General features: G+C 42.6%; 1 protein-coding gene across 7 annotated transcripts in view; it reads left to right on the forward strand.

Moving 5' to 3' along the window:
• Positions 1 to 23934, forward strand: part of DIXDC1 (DIX domain containing 1) — a 79511-nt gene that overhangs the window by 45587 nt on the left and 9990 nt on the right. For 6 of the 7 annotated variants that reach the window (XM_069554982.1, XM_069554985.1, XM_069554984.1 and 3 more), the window contains 12 exons: positions 595 to 707; positions 2059 to 2207; positions 5337 to 5426; positions 7514 to 7567; positions 8926 to 8976; positions 11607 to 11711; positions 12060 to 12113; positions 12709 to 12801; positions 12884 to 12955; positions 13692 to 13781; positions 14135 to 14296; positions 14804 to 14870. In XM_069554982.1, coding sequence (XP_069411083.1) covers positions 595 to 707; positions 2059 to 2207; positions 5337 to 5426; positions 7514 to 7567; positions 8926 to 8976; positions 11607 to 11711; positions 12060 to 12113; positions 12709 to 12801; positions 12884 to 12955; positions 13692 to 13781; positions 14135 to 14296; positions 14804 to 14870 — 1100 coding nt within the window. Of the gene's footprint in view, positions 1 to 594; positions 708 to 2058; positions 2208 to 5336; positions 5427 to 7513; positions 7568 to 8925; positions 8977 to 11606; positions 11712 to 12059; positions 12114 to 12708; positions 12802 to 12883; positions 12956 to 13691; positions 13782 to 14134; positions 14297 to 14803; positions 18469 to 19409; positions 21805 to 23934 lie in introns of those variants that run through there. The other variant, XR_011249418.1, reaches the window with a different exon arrangement.

The following is a 23934-nucleotide window of genomic DNA, read 5'->3' on the forward strand; positions in this document are numbered from 1 at the left end:
GTTGTTGATATATTGCTACCCTTTGCTCAGCCTGGCACTGTCCACACTCTGCAGTTTTCCCCTTTGAGGCACCCTGCACCTTGTCTCTGCCTTTGGGAGCAGCCCAGATCTGCCATGATTATTCTGCTGGTATTGCACGTGTCTGTGATAGATCAATGTATTAGAAATATATTTTCCTTCTAGCTCCCAAAGCTACTAAAATGCATAGTCCATCAGTCTCTGAACTTGGGCCCAGGGATCATGATGGAGGAGGTGGTGGTAAGTGAAGGACCAAAACAAAAAAGCCAAACCAAACAAAAGTGGAGTTCTTTAAAATGCTACATTATCCATCTGTTTGATAAATCTCTTATTGAATTAGGCTTAAAGGCAACTTTGTTGTGGGAGCTTCCTGGGATGGGTCATTCAGCATTCATTTCATTCATTTAACAAGTTCATCATTCATTCAACAAGTATTTCTTCTTACTGTGGGCCAGGCACCGTGTTAGGCAGTAGGAGTTAGATGAATAAGAACCCATCTCTGGAATAAATTAGGAAAGTTGGCTTCTAAACAACTGTTTGCAATAATTGTTTCTCTTCTTTTTCCTTCGATCACAGCCTGACTTCCCCCAGTCCTATCCACAGTGCAAAGAGCGAATCCGTTATAACCCAGTCGGAGGAGAGGGCAGATTTCGTGATTATTCCCTCCGAAGGAGTAGAGAACAGAACAGGTATTATATTCTTGGCCTGCCTGGGGTGGCTCAAGGAACAGCCCTCAGCATGAAGAGTTTGGGGGTCCTGACTGTCAACCCTCAGCTCCCTGGCCTTCTCCACACATAGTCTGTGTATGCAGGGTCCATTCTAGAGAGCCCTAATGCTTTAGAGCCAGTGAATGTCGTATCCTCTCACAAATTGTCACTTCCGCTGTCCAAACTGTCAGATGTCCTGCGGCAGTGTAGACAGCTGACCACCTGTGAAATTAGGAGATGACTTTGGAACTGTCAGAAGCCTGCTCAAGTAAAAAGTTTTTTATCATTTCTGTATTATGCAAGTAATTTCAGTATTTCTGTAACTTAAATTGGGGCCAGGAATATATGGAGCAGAGGTGTCTGAGAATATACAGCAGAGAGCAGGTCGGCATCATGTTTTGTGTAAAGGCTACTTGTTTAGACTTCTCCTTCCTCTGTCTCAGTCTCCTTTTTCTTAGATAAACACAGAGGAAAGCAAGGAAGAAGCAAAGTGGGTGACTTAAGAGTTTTATTTGCCTGAAAGAGAGATAATGAAACCGAAGTCCTCTGAAGGAAAACTGGAATTAAATTATTCCTTATTTCACACCCCATCTAGCCCTGGCATTAGTACCCAGAAAGTTAGTTATGTTACTGAGTCAGAAAGTCCGGGGACTCTGGGGAGGGAGAGGGAGGTCTTTACAGAGTGCTTGCTCTGGGCTAGGCACCATGGGTCCCACACATAGTTGTCTCATGAAATCAGACAACAACCTAGAGGGATTAGGCTTATTATAATATTCATTCTTACCAATGAAGTCAGAAAAAGAGACTGTAAAGACAGGGAAATAAAACTGGAGAGAGGGAGGTACAGAGTTTGCTTATACCGGTCTGTTTCCTGTTTTTGTGACTCACACAATGTTATATGTGAAAGGGGTTCCGTCCTCCCAAGATGGTCAAAGGAATATGAGTTGAGGTCTCCCCTCTGAAGCTCCTTTTCATTGCATCTGACAGTTCCTCTCTTTGTCGTTTGAGGGACCGAGCCCTGGGAGGGCCAGTTCTAGAGTAAAGAGTAAAACCTGCCCCCTACCAGGGTTCCCCGGGAGGGAATCCTTAAGGTTCTGAAGAGCGTGGACCGCCTTGACCAAGTTCAGCTTTGCTCCCCGGAACCCGGGGTTAGTGGAGACAGTGGCCAGTTCCTCCTGTCCCACACCCCCACCTGCTGGAGAGTCCAGCCTGTGCAGTGAGGCAGGTGCAGAAGGCAGGTGACCCAACCCTTCGAACGTGGAGGACGGCGAGGGCTTGCTCCTGAACTCTGTTTTTTTCACCATGAGCTGTACTCCCTCCTCCCTTCTCGTAGAGGAGATAGACTCTCCATTACCCCGGGACTGGAGACCAGGCAGCCCCCGGACCTACCTGGAGACTTCATGGGAAGAGCAGCTGTTGGAACAACAAGAACATTTGGAAAAAGAAATGGAGGAAGCCAAGAAAATGATATCAGGATTACAGGTAGCTCTTTCCCTTGTTGTTTGTCTTTGGTGCACCAGTTGTTGTTGGGTTTTCTTTTTTTTTTTTTTTTGGTTTGTTTTTGACCATACTGTGAGGCTTGTGGGATCTTAGTTTCCAGACCAGGGATTGAACCTGGATCACTTAACCCCCAGACTGCCAGGGAATTCCTGCACCAATTGTTTATTATTTTTAACTCAGTAGAATCAATTGCAAATAAAGCGATTCGGTCTTCTGTGAGGTCAGAGCTGAGTTTAGACAGAGAGGGCAGAACGCGAAGAGCAGAAAAATCCCTTACGTGTGAGTTCGCTTAAACGGGCCTCCTGGACGCTTGTTGACAGCACAGCTGTTAGGAGTTCTGCCTGGGAGCCGTACCCACCCTCCCCTACCAAACCTCCACCCTGGCTCTTTGCTTTGTGGGTGGGTTTCTCCCGTATTTGCAGCCACAGACCTGCAATGGCAGCTTCTCCCAAAGAATGGAATTGTGAAGAATCAAGATTTTCTCCGAGGAATTCACCATCAGGAGGGCTGTAAGTGCCAGGAATGCCGCAGGTCTCCACCTGAGTCTAGCTAAGGGATTTAGCTCATCCTCGGTGCGTTCGTAAGTGGACGCCCAGGTACAGTGATCAGGGAGAAGGGCAACTGAGCCCTTCGGTTTTTCCTACACCTTCTGTGCCAGCAAGCCTCCCCCAGAGGCCGACTGACCCACTTGACTTAGTTCCTAGCCTGAATGACCCCCTTAGTCCTCCACCTTTGTGTGTCTGGCCCTGTTTTGGGGAGGCCTTATAGTGTTCTGATGACCCTGAAATTGCCCAGGAATATTCCTTTCTGTTTGTGCTGAGAACTGCACTGCTTCTGAATTGTCAAATATTTATGGACACATAAACAAAGCCCACATTATGTGAGTGGCTCTGGCAGGCGGCAGGCGGTGGAGGGCGTGCTCCCAACCGGCCAGCAACAGGGTGGAGACACAAAGGGGTCCTAAAGAAAACGGGGGATTGGTGCAGTGGTAAAACAATTTACACACTGTCTGCCCCAGGAGCCCAGAGAGGCGCTAGAGGGGTGTTTACTGCCCAAACATTCCCAGGGAGAGTTGTTGCGCTTTTCTCACTTGCCCTGTATTTTTAAATGTTTGCCTTTTAGTTCTCTTCTCTGTCAGTTCAGTAGGAATGGTTTAATTAATGCAATGGATTTGTGTGTGTGTGTGTGTGTGTGTGTGTGTGCTTTTAGTAGGAAGGATTAAAGCATGAAGAATTTCGGGATTACATTCAACCAGGTTTTTCTCAGGATCATTTCATTGTATGAACATAGATATCCATCAGTTTGGTTTGCATTTTTCAGTCTGGGAGAAGTCTCATGGTGGATTAGATAGGAAAAAAAAGAGAATCAACAGGCAGAAAGTCAGCATCCTAATATTCCCCACAAACAGAGGAGTTTTAACTCACAGCCACATGATCACAATGAGAATTCAGTCCCATTACAGAATACAATGGGGCTCACAGCATCCACTGGGCTCCTTAACTCTTTGAGTGATGAACCCGTTGCATGCTGAGCCACGTCCGGGGTTTCTGACTGGTTAGTGTACCTCATTAGTCTATGAACACTTTGCCCTTGGAGTCAGGACTTTTGCAGTGTCGCTCTCCTCCGCTCCTCGCGCTTTCTTATACTTGTCTACACCTCTTGCCACAACTCCATGGGAGAACCAAATCCATTAGACTGACTAAAATTGTTTTATTAATTAGTAGACTTGATAGTGTCTGGATTGTAAAATGTTTTTATATACCAACATTTGTGATACAATTTGTGTTACATTTATTGAAATAAGAATCTCTGTATCTCTTCTCTTTGGACTGGATTGAGAAAAAAATTGTATACAAAGTGGCTATAGATTTTTAAATCTTTCATTGAGCCCATAGGTCTCCTAATACCTACCTTCAGGGGTAGATCCAAGTTTTCTGGGTTCTAAAGTGTACCCCTTGGGGGGCCTTCTTTAAGAATAAGATTACAGATTATGACTATGATGTTAGATATAGAACCCTGGGAGGAGCAGGCCTGTGAGGGGCCCTGAGGTTTGAGCTTCCTTAGCCTCAGAATATGGAGAAGGCAATGGCACCCCACTCTAGTACTCTTGCCTGGAAAATCCCATGGATGGAGGAGCCTGGTGGGCTGCCGTCCATGGGGTCGCACAGTCAGATACGACTAAAGCGACTTAGCAGCAGCAGCAGCAACAACCTCAGAATAAATCTGTACCCCTCACCACCATATTCTAATAAAAACAAAGCCTAGTGTGAAGACTTGAAATGAATAAGGACACCTCTCTGCAAATATGTTTTCCTTCTTGTTCTATCCAGGATGCCTTAGGGAGCAAAAATGCAGAATTGCTAAGTCAAACAAGAATCAAATACATCTACATCTCTGGCAGTCCAGTGGTTAAGACTCAGCACTTTCACTGCTGTGGGCTTGGGTTTGACCCCTGTTTGGGGATCTAACATCCTGCAAGCCGCTCTAATGGAGCCAATGCATACATTCATAAATGTATTCCAAATAATTCCGTATAATAAACTTTTCTAAGCCAGGATAATTGTGCACTGCATTTAGTTCACTTTCCAGCAGGTAAAATTCAATTTGAACAGCCAGCTCTGGTTCAACAATGTCACTTCTTAAAATTAAGTTTATTTTTAGAATTTTTTCTGGGGCTAAGGAGCCTTGGAGCAGAGGATTCAGGTACATCCAGAGAGATGAAAGAGGCATTGAGTATGGGCCAGACACAAGGCAATCCAGACAGATCTATGATGAGCAATTGACAGAATCTAAAGATCTACAGTTATCAGGCAGATTTCCAGAGGAAGCCCAGTTGTGGTTTCATTTTGGGACAAGTTTCCCTGGTGGCTCAGAGGTTAAAGCATCTGCCTGCAATGCAGGAGACCTGGGTTCGATCCCTGGAGAAGGAAATGGCAACCCGCTCCAGTACTCTTGCCTGGAGAATCCCATGGACAGAGGAGCTTGGTAGGCTACAGTTCACGGGGTCACAAAGTCACGACTGAGCGACTTCACTTTCACTTTACTCCACTCAGCTCTAGACTCTGTCATCTGATAGGAGTTAAATTTCTTTCTGCCTTTGTGGTTGTCCAGGCCTTACTGCTCAATGGATCCTTACCTGAAGATGAACAGGAGAGGCCCTTGGCCCTCTGTGAACCAGGAGTCAATCCTGAGGAACAGTTGGTAAGCTCCTCTTTTGTGACTGGACATGGAATAATCTGGTTTGTGTGTCTGATTTATTTTTAGCATTGGCACTCATCTGTGCCTTTGTAAAATGCTCCCTTCCCCTGACTTCAACTCTGCTGGTTTTCCTCATATGTTTTCAACTGTTTTTCCTTTCTTCCACAAATATTTATTGCATGCTGACCATGTGCAGACACAGTTTCAAGAACTGGAGACATGAGAACGATAGATGAAACCTCAGACCCTCTCCTCGTGGAGTTTATACTTGGGTCCCTGTTGACTGAAAAAAAAAAAGCATAGTCTAAAGGTTGAAGGTTATGTTTTATTCGATGGACAAAACCAAGGACTTAAGCCTGGGAAACAGCATCTCAGATAATCTGAGAGACTGTTCTGAAGAGGAATGGGGGAAGCCAAGACGTTATAGGAATTTTTGCAACAAAACCAGGTAGTCAGAACTTTAGAAATCACTGTTAATAAAAGAAAACTGGCTATCGCAAGGAATTTAGCGCTTTTCTATGTAGGAGAAGATGCAAGAGTCAGGGCTTCCTGAAGTCAATCCTCGGATTGCAGCTCAGCTCCCTGGGGCCAGTATCCTGTGCTTTCTCACCTGAGGGTCCTCCTTCTCCTGCTAGATGCCGCTATTCTTTGTTTCCACCCCGAGTCCCCTCAAGGCTCACTGCCTGGGCAGCTGTAATGTGGTGGCTTGATGGCTGCCTTTCTTTAATGAACGGCAGCCGGCATTCTTAGTTCACATCCCCTTTGAAGTTTCTCTCTTTCTCCCTGTCCCTTAAAGGTGTGGGCTTCCTTGGTGGCTCAGAGGTAAAGAATCTGCCCAAGCAGGAGACACAGAACCAACTCCTGGTTGGGAAGATCCCCTGGAGAAGGAAATGGCTACCCACTCCAGTACTCTTGCCTGGGAAACCCCATGGATGGAGGACCTTGGCGGGCTACAGTCCATGGGGTCGCAGATGAGTCGGGCACAACTTTGTGACTAAAACAACTACACCTTAAGTGTTGCTGCTCCTCGGGTTTCTACTCTGGGCTCTCTTCTGTCTTGGACATTCACCTGGGCAATACCTGCTTCCGTGGCTTCATTCACTTCCCACCTGTCTCCTATGTTGCCTCTCAAATATTTATTTCTAGCTCTGCATGAAATACATTTATTTGTATTGTTTTATTTAAGTAAATTTATATAATTATTTAAATTTATATTTATTTTTAGCTCTCTCCATGGAGTTCTACATTTGTAAAGGCAACATGCACCTGCCTGTTATCTCTACTATATGTCCCATAAGCATCTCAATTTCAATGAGTCTTGAATTCAACAGCTTTCTTTCCCTTCTCTCCCCACCCTCAAAACTATTTGTCCTTTAAGTTTCTGTTTTTTATCACTATCCATGTACCCAAATACCCAAAACAAATCTGACACCCATACTTGAAGGGCTTCCAGGTGATGCAAAAGTAAAGAATCCTCCTGTCAATGTAGGAGACATGGATTCGATCCCTGGGCTGGAAAGATCCCCTGGAGAAGGAAATGGCAACCAACTCCAGTATTTAGTCACCACGTTTTATCAGTATACTTTTAAAATATCTTCATCCAGCTTTTCTCCATTTTCATAGGTACTGCCTTAATTCAGGCCTTCATCCAGCATTCTGGTGGCCTCCTAACTGGTTTTCCTGATTCCTCTCCTGTCCTCTAATTCATTTTCCCTAAAACAGCAAGAATAATTTAACTTCAAAGCCAGCTTTGTTTTGTCATCCCTTTGCCTAAAACTTCTTCATCAGTTCCTCCATTGTCCTTCCTGGCCTTCATGATCCTTTTCCATTTTCCCCTTGAACTTCATCTCTTATCATTTCTCTTATCATTTCCCAAACCCTCTGCACACAACACACACACACTCATTCTAAACTTTATCTGTGGTCATCTACTCGCACCCCCAGGACATATGCCTCCACTGGAAGGCAGTTCTCTGTAGCTGCTCTACCCTGGCCAGCATCTAGTAACTGCTCAGTAAATATCTGTTGATGAATGACCTCTGAATTTTACAGCATAGATATATAACCATCTCTTTTTGCTTTATATCCAGATTATAATCCAAAGTCGTCTGGATCAGAGTATAGAGGAGAATCAAGACCTAAAGGTATGTCAGGAAATGCACATTTTACCCTTTGAAAAAATTCTGGGGATGTTACACACCAACTTTAGTATAGTAATGGGGAGAAGGGCGAGATGCAGACTCCAGACTTTAGCTGTATCTGTATTATGTCTTTAACTGAAAGAGAGAGGTATATCATAAACAGAGTAAAAGAGTAACACCTTTTTAATCTCAGGGAATAATAGGTATCTATGTCATTATTACTTATACCTTTCTGTATGTTTGAAATGTTTCATATTTATCTTTTTAATTAAATAAAGGATCTACTATCAGTATGGTCATTTTTAAAATAATTGACATAACATAATTAGTTTCAGGGTGTACAACATGTTGATTCAATATATGTATATATTGTGAAATAATCCCAGTAAACTTAGTTAACATATTTACAAATTCTTTCTTATAAAGGAAACTTTTAAGATCTACTCTCTTACAGTTTTCCAATATACAGTACAATATTATTAACAACAGTTCAGTATGGTCTTTTTTTATTAATGAATACTTTCCAGAATTTTTTTAGATCAGTGGGGCTTAGCTTTTTTGAAGTCATAAGTATATGACTGAAGCCATTAACCCTCTCCCCAGCAATTTGCATGAGAGCACTCACTGACCTGGGTTTTGAGTAGACTAACTTTGGAGCCCATCTGTGGAGTCCTGGTGAAGAATCCCCATTTTAGATATGTTAATTCCAAACTCTTGAAGAGATTGCAATAGAAAAAGAGAGAGTAGACTCTGAGTTACGGGTGCTCCTCTCCTAAAATCTTTCTCCTAATGACAATCGTGTGCATATATTTAAGGGACAGTTAACTAAGTATTTTATTATTGGGCCAAATGTGTTTTTGTTTGGTCCATAAAGAACAATACCCTCTTGGAGAACCAAAACTCTGTAACCCTTTCTGGACATTAAAAATGAGATAATTACTTCATGAGGTTGGGGGTAGGTATATTGAGATATCATGTATTTTCAGGAGAGGGATTTAGATTATTATGATTGATGATTAAGTTTCCCTGTTGGTGAGGATTGCTAAATATAGGAATGATGAACCTATGGGAATGTATGGCATTTTCTTTCTTGGCCAGAAAGATTATGAACAGTTGAAACTGGGAAACTGGGAAACTGGGCAACCGAGCGTGGGTGCCACAGGAGAGAATGAGATGGGTCCTGCTCATTTCTGTGGGTCAGCTTTTAATTTTTCCTGGACCAGACCTGCCTTTGGCCTCAGTGGAGGGTTGATTTTCCTTGGAATGGTTATATGAGTTTCATATTCTTACTGACAGAATGAGGTAATGCTTCTGAAGCAACCCAGATGCTACCATCTGATCTAACTATATTTGGTTTGCAGAAGGAGCTGCTGAAATATAAACAAGAAGCCAGAAACTTACAGGGGATAAAGGTAAAAAGAAAGATATTTAACATTTTAAATAAATTCTCTACAAGGTAAAGCATTCTGAGGGAATTGGGGTACTAGTTGGGTCCCTTAGCCTTTTCTTGTGTACATCTGATGGGCCCTTTCACAGGCTCTGTGCTCCCAGCAGAGACAGGGCTTTGTGTATGGGAAGTGAGACAGGTGGAGGAACATACCTTTGCTTTGCTGAGTTGTAGTTCTGGTGATTATGACTCATGGTGCTGTCACTTCCCTCTGCCACCTTGCTTTTTTCTATGTGTGAAAACAATCAGTTACTGCGGTTTTCTTCAGTTTCAGTATTTTGTCAGTTTTCTTAAGTTCTGAAGAAGAACATACTCTTAAAAACTGTAATTTACTTAGGTTTGAATAGTTAATAACATTCAAATGGTTTGAAGTTAAAAAAGTACGAAAGGATAATCCTTGAGAAGTCAGCTTTCCAGCCCTGCCCCCTCAATCACCTAGCTGTCTTTCCTGGAGGCAACTTACCACTTATCCCCAGATATGTATGTATGTAATTTCCCCCCAAATAATAGCATACTATAAACCCACCTCGACATATTGCTGCTTTCACTCAACAATATATCTTAGAGATCATTCTATTTTAGTACATGAAGACCTTAGTATTCCAGTATGTAAATATATGATAATTCATTTAATCAGTTCCTATTGATAAGTCTTCTGGATCATGTCTAGTCTTTTGGTAATACACACAGTGATCTCGCTAATAATCTTGCTGCTGCTGCTGCTAAGTGGCTTCAGTTGTGTCCGACTGTGTGCAACCCCATTTTGCTTACATGTTATTTCACCCCAGTAGGAGTAGATGTGCTAAGTGAATAATACCTCAGAAGTGGAAAAGGATGCTCTTAAACTGCTGCTTTCCTACACTCCAATTCATGAGCCAGACTAGGGTGTAACTCAGCAGCATCTTCCAGAATGTTCTGTAGTCTTAGTCCTTTGAGATGCCAAAAAACAGCATGTTCCATGCTCAAATAAATTTGAGAAGTGCCATACAGGCTTGAAGAATCACACTGAATAATAGCATATTAAAGGACCAGAGAAGGCCTGCCGTAAAGAGTCTGGCCTAAAAGACGATTAAACTGTTAACCACAGAAGCGCTTTTCCTCTCATGTGACACTTGTTAACATCCCATGAAGCACACTTTGGGAAATATTCCTCTGAACCACTGGTGCCAAGGGCATCTGAGGCCACCTTGCCATGTACTGTCATGGCAGACAGCATATTTAAGAATGACTCTCACATCCTCCAGAGCCTGCATGGTTTGTTCGCAGTCTGTAAAGAGAGAAGAGTCAAGGCACATTTCCTGGGATGCAGCTCTAGTCCATTAGTTCCATTTGAAGTCACTATGGTTGGAGGATTGTGTCATCAGTTCAGTTCAGTCGCTCAGTCGTGTCCGACTCTGCGACCCCATGAATCGCAGCATGCCAGGCCTCCCTGTCCATCACCATCTCCCGGAGTTCACTCAAACTCATGTCCATTGAGTCGGTGATGCCATCCAGCCATCTCATCCTCTGTCGTCCCCTTCTCCTCCTGCCCCCAGTCCTTCCCAGCATCAGAGTCTTTTCCCAATGAGTCAACTCTCCGCATGAGGTGGCCAAAGTACTGGAGTTTCAGCTTTAGCATCATTCCTTCCAAAGAACACCCAGGGCTGAACTCATAGCCGATCCTTTTAAGTAAGTGTGTACAATCCACCTTGTCCTGTGCCTGGTGGGAACCAAGATGGTTCAAGCTAAGAGGAAGATATCCTAAAATTAGTAGGATCCTATTACACTGGGAGGAGGAACCATCGGTCTAAGAACATTTCTGAGCAGGGAAATAGGATCCCAGTCCTGGTCCAGACAAGGCGGTGAAAGGCAGTGGAATCCGGGCAGGGGCCGGGCTCTGGAAGGCAGGGTGGGAGTGATTCCACGGCTCCTTTGTGAACAGGGTGTCAGGCAGTGATAGGCCCCAGCCCTCTTGGACAAAAGAGCTCGTCTAGACTGAGTATTTACAGGCCAAGGATTTAGAGAAGAAAGTCAAGGAGGGAGGAAGGAGAGTGCGTTGTCCAAGGTCATTGTCATGGCGCTAGTGGTAAAGAACCCTCCTCCCAGTGCAGAAGACATAAGAGACGAGGGTTCGATCCCTGGGTCAGAAAGATGCCCTGAAAGAGGGCATGGCAACCCACTCCAGTAATCTTGCCTGGAAAATCCCATGGACAGAGGAGCCTGAAGGGCTACAGTCCATAGGGTCACAAAGAGTTGGACACAACTGAAGCGACTTAGCATGCATGCACTGTCATGAAAGCAAGTGGTAGGTGTGTAATTTAAGACTAGGTCTGTCTGAGCCCAGAGGCCACTTATATTCTCCCCCTAGACCATCATGCTGTTGGCAACACAAGGGAATGTAGGGGCAAGTAAAGCACAGAGGGAAAAATCGGGTTTCCATCAGTCTGATAGGACAACAGGTAGGATTTTCCTTTAGATTCTAGTGTCCTGGAAGGGAACAGAAAAATTCCTGCTCATCTCCTGTGGCAGGACCCCGTGTTCTGTTTGTCTCCTGGTTTAGTAACAGCTGGCTGATGGATGAGCTGGGACCACGTAGTGAGTGTGCTTTCTCCCCAGGATGCCCTGCAGCAGAGGCTGACTCAGCAGGACACGTCTGTCCTTCAGCTCAAACAGGAACTACTGAGGGCAAATATGGACAAAGATGAGCTGCACAACCAGAACGTGAGTTGCAAGAGTGAACTTGGACTCCACTGAGCCCCAAATAGGATATAGTATGAAGTCCTGTTAGATCTGTTCCCCCTCTGAGGACTCCTCCTTGTTCCTAGATGAAAGCCTGTACCACACTGGCCTTGAGCCCTGCGATGTTGAGGACACTGAGACATTCAGGCTGCCTTGTGGTTCTACAGTCTGATTATCTCGCTGAAGATGTGGAGAGTGGCTGTGTGTTTTTACCATAGACGTGCCCTCTCTGTGCTGTATCCTGTAAACTGCCAACATCAGCTCTAGTTACCTACTGGTTTGGCAGATAATGCCCCCACACCATTGAATTCTGTCTTATTCTTCTTGCAGGTGGATCTGCAGAGGAAGCTAGAGGAGAGGAATCGGCTCTTGGGAGAATATAAGGTAAGAATGTGTATCAGTTTGGAAATTATTTCCACCTGACCTTTGGTGAACAGCTTATTGTTGCTGTTGTTCAAAGAACACTTCAGTACTCTGTTGTCCTCCTTGCTTTCTGCAAGGAAATCCTCTTCTGAGTTCCTTTGATTCACTAACTCTGAAGGTCGATAGCATGGCTAGGAGAAGGAACACAGAGCTAGGAGTCTAGAAGCTTCAGTTCAGCCAGCCTTTATCTTCATCCAATCCCAAAGAAGGGCAATGCCAAAGAATGTTTAAACTACCGTACAGTTGTGTTCATTTCACATGCTAGCAAGGCAATGCTCAAAATTCTTCAAAATAGGCTTCAATGGTACGTGAACTGAGAACTTCTAGATGTACAAGCTAGGTTTAGAAAACGCAGAGGAACCAGAGGACAAATTGCCAACATCTGTTGATAGCCAGAGAATTCCAGAAAAACGTGTACTTCTGCCTTCACTGACTACGCTAAAGCCTTTGACTGTGTGGGGCTCTACTTCCCTTGGATGGAAATGGCATCACGAAAGGTGAACTGTTGGATCTCCTTGGCTTTGTCACTCATCTGAAAGGTGTGTCTCTGTTGCAGAAGGAGCTGGGGCAGAAAGATCGCCTCCTGCTGCAGAACCAGGCCAAGTTGGAAGAAGCACTTCGGCAACTGTCTGAGGCCAGTTACCAGCAGGTGGGGACCATGTTTCACCACTGGCTTTCCTGCCCCTCTGACCTGCAGGAATCCCTGTCTGATTGAGTGTTTGCATTTGCAGGTGGACCTGGAGCGAGAGCTGGAACACAAAGATGTCCTTTTGGCTCACTGTATGAAAAGAGAGGCAGACGAGGTAACCTGCCTACCGCTCGGGGTCTCTGTCACACGTTTACAGGGGCAAAGAGGGAGATTCAGTTGTTACCTCAGGGCTGAACCAGCACCACAGGTTGGTTTCTGTTTGGTGGGGAGGATAAAAGTGCAGGTTCTGGGATAAAAAAATCTGGTTTCAAGTCCCAGCTTTACCACTTTTTAAAAAAAAAAACCATTTTTTTACACACTTTCCCTTAAGTTGCTTAACTTGTGAACCTTAGAAATAAGTTGTGCGAACTTAAGTTGTGTGACCTTAAGTTGCTTAACTTCTGAACCTTAGAAATAAGGCTCATCTGGGAAATGGAAATAGCAGTGACCTTCTCTGCCATGATGAAGAATATATAAGATAGTCCATCTAAATAACAACACAGTCCTGGTAGATCTGCCTGGCACAGAGTTAGGCTCAAAAAGTTTTAGTCACTGTTCTTTTTTTTCCTTTTTATTACTGAAGCAAAGGCAGGAGATACTGGAGCAGCATTCTCAGGCCTTCCTGGGGCCAGGCAGAGGCTAGGCAAGGGCCTCCAAATGAAGGTTTTCATTTTCTTCACTCTGCATTCAGCAGTGCCTTCTGAGTGTGAGGTATTGGAGATACAGCAGTGAACTAAAGGGAAAAAAATCTTTGCACTACGTCAGGAAGTGATTCGTGTAAAGAAGGAAAATAAGAGGAATTGCTTTGGAATTTTCCCTCGTACAAGCATCCTTTCTTCTTGCTGCTCTAGGTGACCAGCTACAACAATCACAGCTCTCAAAGCAATGGCTTTCTCCTTCCAGCGGCAGGAAAAGGAGCCGCTTCAGTCGTTCACAGAGGGGTATGTCCTTAGGATTTGAGTACAGACTTGCCACTTCCAGCCAGAACCAAAAGGGTACCCTAGTCATCGCCAGTGGAGTCGGCCTTTTATATCCCTGTTCCCCAGTTCTTGCATCTGTTGGGTGTGTAAAGCTGTGAGGCACTTACTATCCAAAGTTAAGAATTTGTGAGCCATCAGTGGGCTTGCGTCTATGGAGGAAAAAGTTTTCCTACCATTTCCACCTCCATCATCAAAAATAAGAGGTCTGTTGGAAACCCCTCCCCTGTATCCTCTTAAGCTCCGCAGTCGGGACGTGGTTAATAAGGTGGCCCTGCCACGTGGCCATGCCCGCGGCCCCGCGGTTTTGCCCACAGAGCAGCGACCTGCAGCTTGTGCGAGACGCCCTCCGCAGCCTGCGCAACAGCTTCAGTGGCCACGACCCTCAGCACCACACCATCGACAGCTTGGAGCAGGGCATCTCCAGCCTCATGGAGCGCCTGCATGCCGTGGAGACCCAGAGGAAGCAAGAAAGAAGGGTAAGCCTTTTTCTGTGATGTTTCTCTCATCCCCCGAAGAAGCTTGCTCTTGTCAATTTAATGTAGATGAAGGCAGTGCCAAGATAGAAGGCCCTGCTGACAGTTACAGCTGCTTTTCTCTTTGGTTTTCCTCTCAAGGGAGCTGACCGTTCATCATGGTATGTCAGTCAAGGAGGGAGTTCACAGATAACTCTAAGCAGCTGGGTAGCTGTCTAAGGGATTGTCGTTCTTGACCCACAGGTCTCTGTTTACTGCTTATTCTCCGTCCTCTTCCCCCCGAATGAGCTTGGCATTGGTTGAGGAAATATATGAGACAATGCATTGAAAACTAGAATGCTTTTTATACGTGTATGTTGTTATTGCTAGGATAAACACATCCAATTTTATATTCTGTGGAAAAAGATGTGGTAGAAAAGTATATATTTTAAGTATACTTTTATGATTTAAATTTCTTGGTTAAATTCTCCCATTGATCATAACTCTTGTGATTTTTGTGTCACTCCCCAGGTTCGGGGCAAGTCACCCAGAACTCAAGCAGGTAGTGAATACCGGGAGTCCTGGCCCCCTAATTCAAGTAAGTGCTCCGTACTGCTCAGTAAGGACTCATAGCATATTAGATCAGAAATTTAGTATTTATATGCTACTAATATTTTGGAGATATAATTTTTCTTGTGGTACTTCACCCTTTTTTTTAAAAAAAAAAAAAAGAAGTACCACATTCTTCACACTCATTTATTCTGTTTATTTGGCTGCATCATGTCTTAGTTGTGGCAAGGCATGTGGGGTCTTAGTTCCCCAACCAGGGACTGAACCTGTATTGCCTGCATTGCAGGGTGGATTCTTAACCACTGGACTACCAGGGAAGTCCCAGTACTTCACATTTACAATGCATTGTTCTGTAGCAATACTAGAATCGAGTTGCTTCTAGGACTATGAAGACTATGCCATCATTATCACCACCACCATTACCCCGAGTACCATTTAGCCACATAAAGGATGCTGCTGATTCAGAGAGGCTAAAATATCTTAAACAAAATATCTTTGGAAATAAACAAGCTCCAAACAGGCTACACCAAACGAAGCAAAATATAAAACAACAAACACATATACAGATTACTTGAAAGTCTCAAATAGAGAAAATTTCCAGTTCTTCTTAGAGGCAAGAAGTTTCATTTCTTTGGGGATTTCCGAAACTTTGAGTGCATAGGTCATTCAATTTGTTTGAACTTACTGTGTTACATTTTTTTTCCTTGGTAATTCTAACATGTTGGGAAATCTACCCTGCCTGGTAATTTCTATTATACTTCATATCTTACCTTTTGGTTTAATAGCATTCATGTTTTCTTATCTTTTATAGTTTACCCAGGCCTGATCTAAAAGTATCTAAATAATAATTTATAAAAACCAAATAGTAAAAGGCTGACCACAGCCAGTTTTATATGTTAAAGATAGTTTTTAAAACCACATTAATAAGTCTAAAGTAAAACACTTAAAGAAAGTATTTGCCCAAATGTGAAAGGTAAAATATTTTTGTTCTCAAACCTCCATATATTTTGTTCTCAAACCTCCATATATTTTTTTTCTCTTGAATGATATATTTACACTGAGACTGAAATAGACTATTAGTACCCAAATTAGTTTCAGTGTTTTTTCTAGCATTGTTTTGAACCAGTCATTTCTGTTTTCTTGATAGGCTTTTTATTTTATCCTTGTCCTCTTTAGTACTTTCTTTCAGTTCAGTTCAGTTCAGTCACTCAGTCCGACTCTTTGCGACCCCATGAACTGCAGCACGCCAGGCCTTCCTGTCCATCACCAACTCCCAGAGTTCACTCAGACTAACGTCCATTGAGTCAGTGATGCCATCCAGCCATCTCATCCTCTGTTGTCCCCTTCTCCTCCTGCCCCCAATCCCTCCCAGCATCAGAGACTTTTCCAATGAGTCAACTCTTCGCATGAGGTGGCCAAAGTACTGGAGTTTCAGCTTTAGCATCATTCCTTCCAAAGAAATCCCAGGGCTGATTTCCTTCAGAATGGACTGGTTGGATCTCCTTGCAGTCCAAGGGACTCTCAAGAGTCTTCTCCAACACCACAGTTCCAAAGCATCAATTCTTCGGCACTCAGCTTTCTTCACAGTCCAACTCTCACATCCATACATGACCACAGGAAAAACCATAGCCTTGACTAGACGGACCTTAGTCGGCAAAGTAATGTCTCTGCTTTTGAATATGCTATCTAGGTTGGTCATAACTTTTCTTCCAAGGAATAAGCGTCTTTTAATTTCATGGCTGCAGTCACCATCTGCAGTGATTTTGGAGCCCCCCAAAATAAAGTCTGACACTGTTTCCACTGTTTTCCCATCTATTTCCCATGAAGTGATGGGACCGGGTGCCATGATCTTCATTTTCTGAATGTAGAGCTTTAAGCCAACTTTTTCACTCCTCTCTTTCACTTTCATCAAGAGGCTTTTTAGTTCCTTTTCACTTTCTGCCATAAGGGTGGTGTCATCTGCATATCTGAGGTTATTGATATTTCTCCCAGCAATCTTGATTCCAGCTTGTGCTTCTTCCAGCCCAGCATTTCTCATGATGTACCTTGCATAGAAGTTAAATAAGCAGGGTGACAATATACAGCCTTGATGCACTCCTTTTCCTATTTGGAACCAGTCTGTTGTTCCATGTCCAGTTCCAACTGTTGCTTCCTGACCTGCGTACAGATTTCTCAAGAGGCAGGTCTGGTGATCCTGGTATTCCCATCTCTTTCAGAATTTTCCACAGTTTCTTGTGATCCACACAGTCAAAGGCTTTGGCATAGTCAATAAAGCAGAAATAGATGTTTTTCTGTAACTCTCTTGCTTTTTCCATGATCCAGCGGATGTTGGCAACAGTGCTTTCTTTAAGTTAGTTTAAACTGCCAATGTACCTAGGTCTAAATATTTACAAATTCTTTTTTATAAGTCTAGTAAATTTCTCCCTCCCTGGAATAATTCTTTTCTGTATATGACTTACTTATTTAAAAGACCAAATAAATTCACAGTTAATTCAATACCAGAGTGTTAATTCAATTTCTATATTGACAAATAAGCTGAATGCCTCTCATCTAAAAATACAACATTCACGCAATTTGATAACCCTCTAGCTACTGAGTTATTTATCTTATTCCCCTGCATCAGACTTCTTGAAAGAATGATCTAGAAGGCTCTTTCTTCATTGTTACCTCCCATTCACTTCTTAATCCACTAAGTGGTCTTTTACTCAGTTACTCCACTTAATGTTTTTCTCGGGTGCATGTTGACTGTCTTGTTGCCTAATCAAAGTGGTCATGTTTCATACCGTATCTTCCATTGACTTTTCAAAAGCATTTACTATCTTTGAATAGTCTCCTTCTGGAAACATTCCTCTTCTTTAACTTTAGTACCAACCAGTTATTCGTTCATGAAATATTTATTGAGCATTCATTATGTAGAGTTCTTGTTAGGCACTAGAAATCTCGAGATGAACAAGATGGACTTGGTGCTTGGCCTTACTAGACTGTAGTCTCGAGAACTAGGTACAGCCTCCTTCTCTTCTCCTCCTCTGCCTAACCCTTGACTGTGCCCTGGGATTCCACTGGAGGTCTCGACCTAGGCCTTCTCATATTCTTCATCGGTGATCCTTTCTACTTTCATGGCTTCAACCACTCTGGTATGCCAATTATTTTTAAACTTTCATCTCTAACTGCAAGCGTTTTCTGAGCTGCAGGGCTATATTTTTGAAGGCCAGCTGGATATCTTCTCTGTAGGTCAGAAGGTACTTCAAACTCATGTCCAAAACTGCAAACAAAACAATAAAGGGGGAAAACATAAGAGTATAGAATCAAACAGATCTGGGATGCAGTTGTAGCTCTCAGCAGAGTATACCATGGGCAAGAATGTTAATGACCGTCCTTGCATTTTAGTTTTCATGTTTTTGAAATGGAGATAATCTTGAAGGATTGTAAACATTAAGTGAAATATTATATGTGGATAATCTGGTATAGTGTGGCATATGAGAGATGCAAGGCTGTGCCCTTTCTTTCTCCTTTTCATGACAGCCAGATCTCCTGAAAGAGTAATTGTCTCTTTGAACCTACTTCCTGTCTTGCAATTTACTCTTAAGAGAAACAACAACAACAATTATTATTTTAAAAGTAATACAGTAGATTAGTGAGGGCCTCCCTGGTGGCTCAGTGGTAAAGAATCCGCCTGCACTGCAGGAGCTGCAGGAGACCAGTTCAATCCCTGGTTCAGGAGGATCCCCTGGAGGAGGGCATGTCAACCCACTCCAGTATTCTTGCCTGGAGAATCCCATGGACAGAGGAGCCTGGTGGGCTACAGTCCATAGGGACATGACTGAAGCAACTTAGCAGGCATGCACATTAGATTAGTGGAATACATTGAGATTTCAGATAAAACCCATGCATCTATGATAATTTGACAGGCAAATAGTATCTCCCACAAATGGTGTCAGGACAACTGGATATCCATATGCAAAAGAACAGAGTTGGACCTGTACTTCACATTATGTACAAAATTAATTTAAAATGTATCATTCACGTAAATATAAGTATTAAAACTAAAACTCTCAGAAGAAGACACAGGGGAAAATATTCATGACCTTGAATTCTTAGACATTAAAAGCATGAGCAATAAAAGAAAAAAAATAGGAAAATGGACTTCATAAAAATTAAAAACTTTTTGGATCAAAGAACATTATCAAGAAAGTGACAAGACAACCAGAATAAGAGAAAATGTTTCAAAATCATTTATCTATTAAGGGCCTAGGATAAAAACTATATAAAGAACTCTTATAACTTAGCAACAGAGGACCAAAAAAAATTGATATTAATAACAGATGGGCAAAGGACTTGAATAGACATTTCCCCGAAGAAGATGAGTAAACGGCCAAGGTGTATATGTGCGCTCAGCCTCTTCAGTGGCGTCTGACTCTCTGTGACCCCATGGACTGTAGCCCGCCAGGCTCCTGTGTCCATGGGATTCTCCAGGCAAGGATACTGGAGTGGGTTGCCTTGCTGTCCTCCAGGGGATCTTCCCCACCCAGGGATTGAACCCATGTCTCCTGCATCTCTTGCACTGCAGGTAGATTCTTTACTGCTGAGTCATCAGGGAAGCCCCAAATGGCCAATACGCACATGCAAATATGCTTAAAGTTGTTAGTTATTAGGAAAATCCAAACCAAAACCACAATGAGATACCACTTCATGCCTACTGATGACTCTGAAAATACAAGTAAAAGTGTTGGTGAGAAGTTGAAACTTTTGTACATTGCTGATAGGGATGTAAAATGGTGGAAAACAGTTTGCTGGCTCTTCAAAGTTAAACATAGAATTACTATATGACTTCGCAATTCCATTCCTAGTATATGCCCAAAAGAATGAAAAGCAAGTGTTCAAAAAAAAAAAAAACCAAAACCATGTACACACATGTTCTAGTCACAGTAGCTAAAAGGTGGAAACAGCCAAGTGTCTATCAGTTCATAAAAGGGTAAACAATTTCTGCATATATTCATATAATGGAATGTTATTCAGCCACAAAGAGGAATGAATTACTGATACCTGCTACGACATAAATGAATCTTGAAAATGTTAAGTGAAAGATGCCAAACGGAAAAGGGCAGAAATTGGAAGGATCCTTTTCTATGAAATGTCCAGAATAGGCAAATCCATCGAGACCGAAAGTAGATTAGACAGACGTCAGGATTAGGAAGGGAGTTTATTGAGTATGAGATTTCTTTTTCAGATAATGAGAATGTTCTGGAACTGGACAGTGGTGATGGTTACACATCACTGTGAATGTATTAGGTGCCACTGAATTGTACACTTTAAGTGGTTAAAATGGTGAGTTTTGAGTTACATGAATTATACCTCAGTTTTTTAAAAAGTGAATTATAATAAGCCTGGAAGGAGCTGTGCTAACAGAGAGAAAAGGTTGACTAGTCTAAAATATTATAACTGTCTTAAATCCATCAGAGAGATGAAATCAGAGGGCAGCCAACCAGCCTGAAAGGTAAACAGGTGCCTCCAAGCACAGATAGGATACCAGCACTGGCTAACTTATGGCAGAGCGCAGTAGGAAGATGGGGCCACTGTACAAACAGATAGGAATTCAGCTAAGATTTTAATAAATTGTGAAAGGCTGGGCAGAGACTAGGAACCCTGGGGGCCGCAAACGCAACAAGAGTTTGCACCTGGTTGCTGACGCTTCTGTTGACCTCCATTTGGGTGCTTATGGCAAAGACTGGTTGTGGGAACAGAGTGTTGAGAAATCCTGTTTTGGGGGTGGGGGCACAGAGGAGGGACCGGCTGCCACTGCCAGAAAAGCATGAAGAACCGTCTGGGCCTTGGTCCCTTAAAGAACAAAAGTTTTAAGCCGCTGAAGAAGGGCAGCAAATCCTGTTTCCCCTTCGTCCCTATCTCAGGCAAAGGTGAAGACCTACTTCAGCTAGGGGGGAAAAGAAAGGATAAAAGAACTCTCAATCCCCCAACAGTGGCAGCAAACTGCCTTGGGCTCAGATCATTAGAGGCTGTCTTCCACTGGGGAAAGGGTAGGATCACTGAGAAAGCCCCACCTCAAGAGTGAGGTTGGATCACAGAGAAGCCTTCCTCAGCCCTCCCCGCAGGGTGAGCAAGTGCTGTGTAAGAAGGGACAGCAGTCTGCCTCTGAGGGAGGGGCACACAAGTCAAGTCTGCAGTTGAGGGTGGGACTTCCCTCCTGGTACAGTGGTTAAGACTCTGTGCTCCCAATGCAGGGGGCGCAGGTTCAATCCCTGGTCAGGGAACTAAGATCTCACATGCGGCATGGTGTGACCAAACTAATAATGATAAAATAAAGTTGAGGGTAGAGCAGGAACATTAAGGGAAAACCCTGCAGGGTGCAGCTCCTCAACATAATCCTAGAGAAACGTGAAGGTGATGGTGCACTGAAAGTAACCTTAACAAAAATCCCAGTCTCAGCTCAGTCTCCTGACGTGACTGATTCCGCTCTTCCCGCCAGTGGCCGGGAAAAACAAGCAGCGTGCCCATTTCTAGACATAAACATTTTTTACCTTAGTCTCTACCGTCTTACACAGGAAGACTTACACAGGAAGTCTGACAGTCAATAAAAATTTATGTAACATCCACAGAAACAAGAAAAATGCACGCCACTGTCAGGAGTCAATAAGGGTCTACTCAAGAGTTGACTCATATGTGACTAAGATATTGAAACCATCAGAAAAGGAGTTTTTAGAAACGGTGTTAATGGCTGAAGTAAAAATGTTTATATAGTGCATGTACAGGTGAGGAATTTTAGCAGAGAGATGGAAATTATGAAAAGGAGTCAAATGGAATGCTAGAAATAAAAATAAATATTACGAAGATGAAGAGTGTCTTCAGGAGGTTCATCAGAAGTCTCAACAAACACAGCTAAGGAAAGATTCAGTGAATTTGAAGATAGGTCAATAGGAATTACCCAAACTGCAGTACAAAAAGAAAAAGAGTCGGAGAGAGGAAAAACAACCCAGCAGCCATGGGATAATATCCATATGGATGAAGATACATGTAACTAGAATCTCTGAACCAAAAGAGACAGAACTGGGCAGAAGAAGCATTTGAAGACATAAAGGCCAATTATTTTCCAAAAATATATAAAGACATCACACCACAGATCCAAGAAGTTCTGAGAATTGCAAGAAGTATGAATAACAATGACAATAAAGGAGTCAAATTACTGAAAATCAAAGAAAAGAGAAAAAGGTAACCAGAGATGGGGGGAAATATTACAAACTGGAGAACAAAGATCAGAATTACAGAATTCTTATCAGAACCTGCAGGTCATAAGATAGTGGGGGGACATCTTTAAAGTACTGAAAGGGGGGGGGGAAACCTAGAATTCTGTAGTTAGAGAGTATATATTTTTATACATAAAACCCAAGAGAATTCATTACAGATTTTCACTGCAGGAAATGTTTAAGGAATTTCTTCAGACAGGAGGAATATGAGATGGGAGGAACTGAGATATACAAACAGAAGTGGTTAGAATGAAGGAAAATATAAAAGACTTTTTACCCCTTATTTTTAATTACTCTGAAAGATAATAGGCTGTTTAAAGCAAAAATAGTATTGATGTGTTACTGGTTTATTTCATATTTGACAGTAATACAAAGATCAGGATAGAAGAATTAGGACTCTACTGTTGTAACTTCCGTAGTTCTTACGTGTGAAGCGGTATAATATCATTTGAAAGCTGACCGACTAAAGATATATATATATAAATCTAAGAATGACCACTAAATTTTTAAAGAATAAATAAAAAATTAATAGCAGAGATAAATTGTAAAAATAATCCAATACCAAAAAAAAAAAAAGTAAAATATCTCACTGTTTAAAATATCATTTACATGTTGAAATGACGTATCCAAATTGAGAACCTAAACATACTGGGGTTTGAAGACATACATATCTGTGTGAGCGCTTAGGCGCTCAGTTGTGTCCAACTCTTTGTAATGTCATAAGACTGTAGTCTTCCAGGCTCCTCTGTCCGTGGTTTTCTCCAGGCAAAAAATCCCGGAGTGGGTCACATTCCCTTCTCCAAGGAATCTTCTTAATTCAGGGATTGAAGCTGCGTCTCCTGCACTGCAAGCAGATTCTTACCATCTGAGCCACAAGAGAAGCTCCTATATGTATATACAGATATGCATATACATATATGCACACATTCCAAAGGTGGAAAGAAAAAGAGGAGAAAAGAGAAAAGGAACAAAAAATATATGGAACAAATAGAAACAAGGGAGATGGTACATTTTAAAAAATAATCTCGTTTTTATGACATAGGTTTTTTTTTTTAACCACTTACAAAATTATTGTTTATCAGTATCATAGTAATTGGGAAACAGCCTTGTTTGATGGGATAAATATAGCTCAACCTTGTGAAGATGGTTCATTCTCCCCAAATGATCTGTAGCTTCATGTTATTCCAGTAAAAATCCTAACAGTGTTATCGTCCAATTAAAATAAATAAATTTAAAAAAAAATCCTAACAGGGGACTTCCCTGATGGTCCAGTAGTGAAGACCTCTGTGCAGGGTGCCTGAGTTTTGATCTTGGTCAGGGTAGATCCCACCAGATGCAACTAAGAATTTGCATGCTGCAAGAGGAGGAGGAGGAGACGGGGACAACAGAGGATGAGATGGTTGTATGGCATCACTGACTCGATGGACATGAGTTTGAGTAAGCTCTGGGAGTTGGTGATGGACACAGAAGCCTGGTGTACTGCAGTCTATGGGGTCACAAAGAGTTGGACACGACTAAGTGACTGGACTGAACTGAGCAAAGAGCAAAGATCTCAAGTGCTACAACTGAGACCCAGAGCAGCCCAATAAATATTTTTTAAAGTCCTGTCAGACTTTTTGTAGATATAAACAAGCTGATACTAAAATTTACATGGATGAGATTAGAATAGTTGGAAAAATAAGTTGAGAAAAATAAACAAAGGAGTTGGCGGGCCACACTACCTGATTTCAAAACTAACTATGAAGTTAGAGTAATCAACACAGTGTATTATGAGTGAATAGATAGACACAGAGATCATTGGAACAGAATAGAAAGTTCAGAAACAGACTTACTGAA

This window comes from Ovis canadensis, chromosome 15 (assembly GCF_042477335.2).
Source record: "Ovis canadensis isolate MfBH-ARS-UI-01 breed Bighorn chromosome 15, ARS-UI_OviCan_v2, whole genome shotgun sequence".
NCBI lineage: Eukaryota > Metazoa > Chordata > Mammalia > Artiodactyla > Bovidae > Ovis > Ovis canadensis.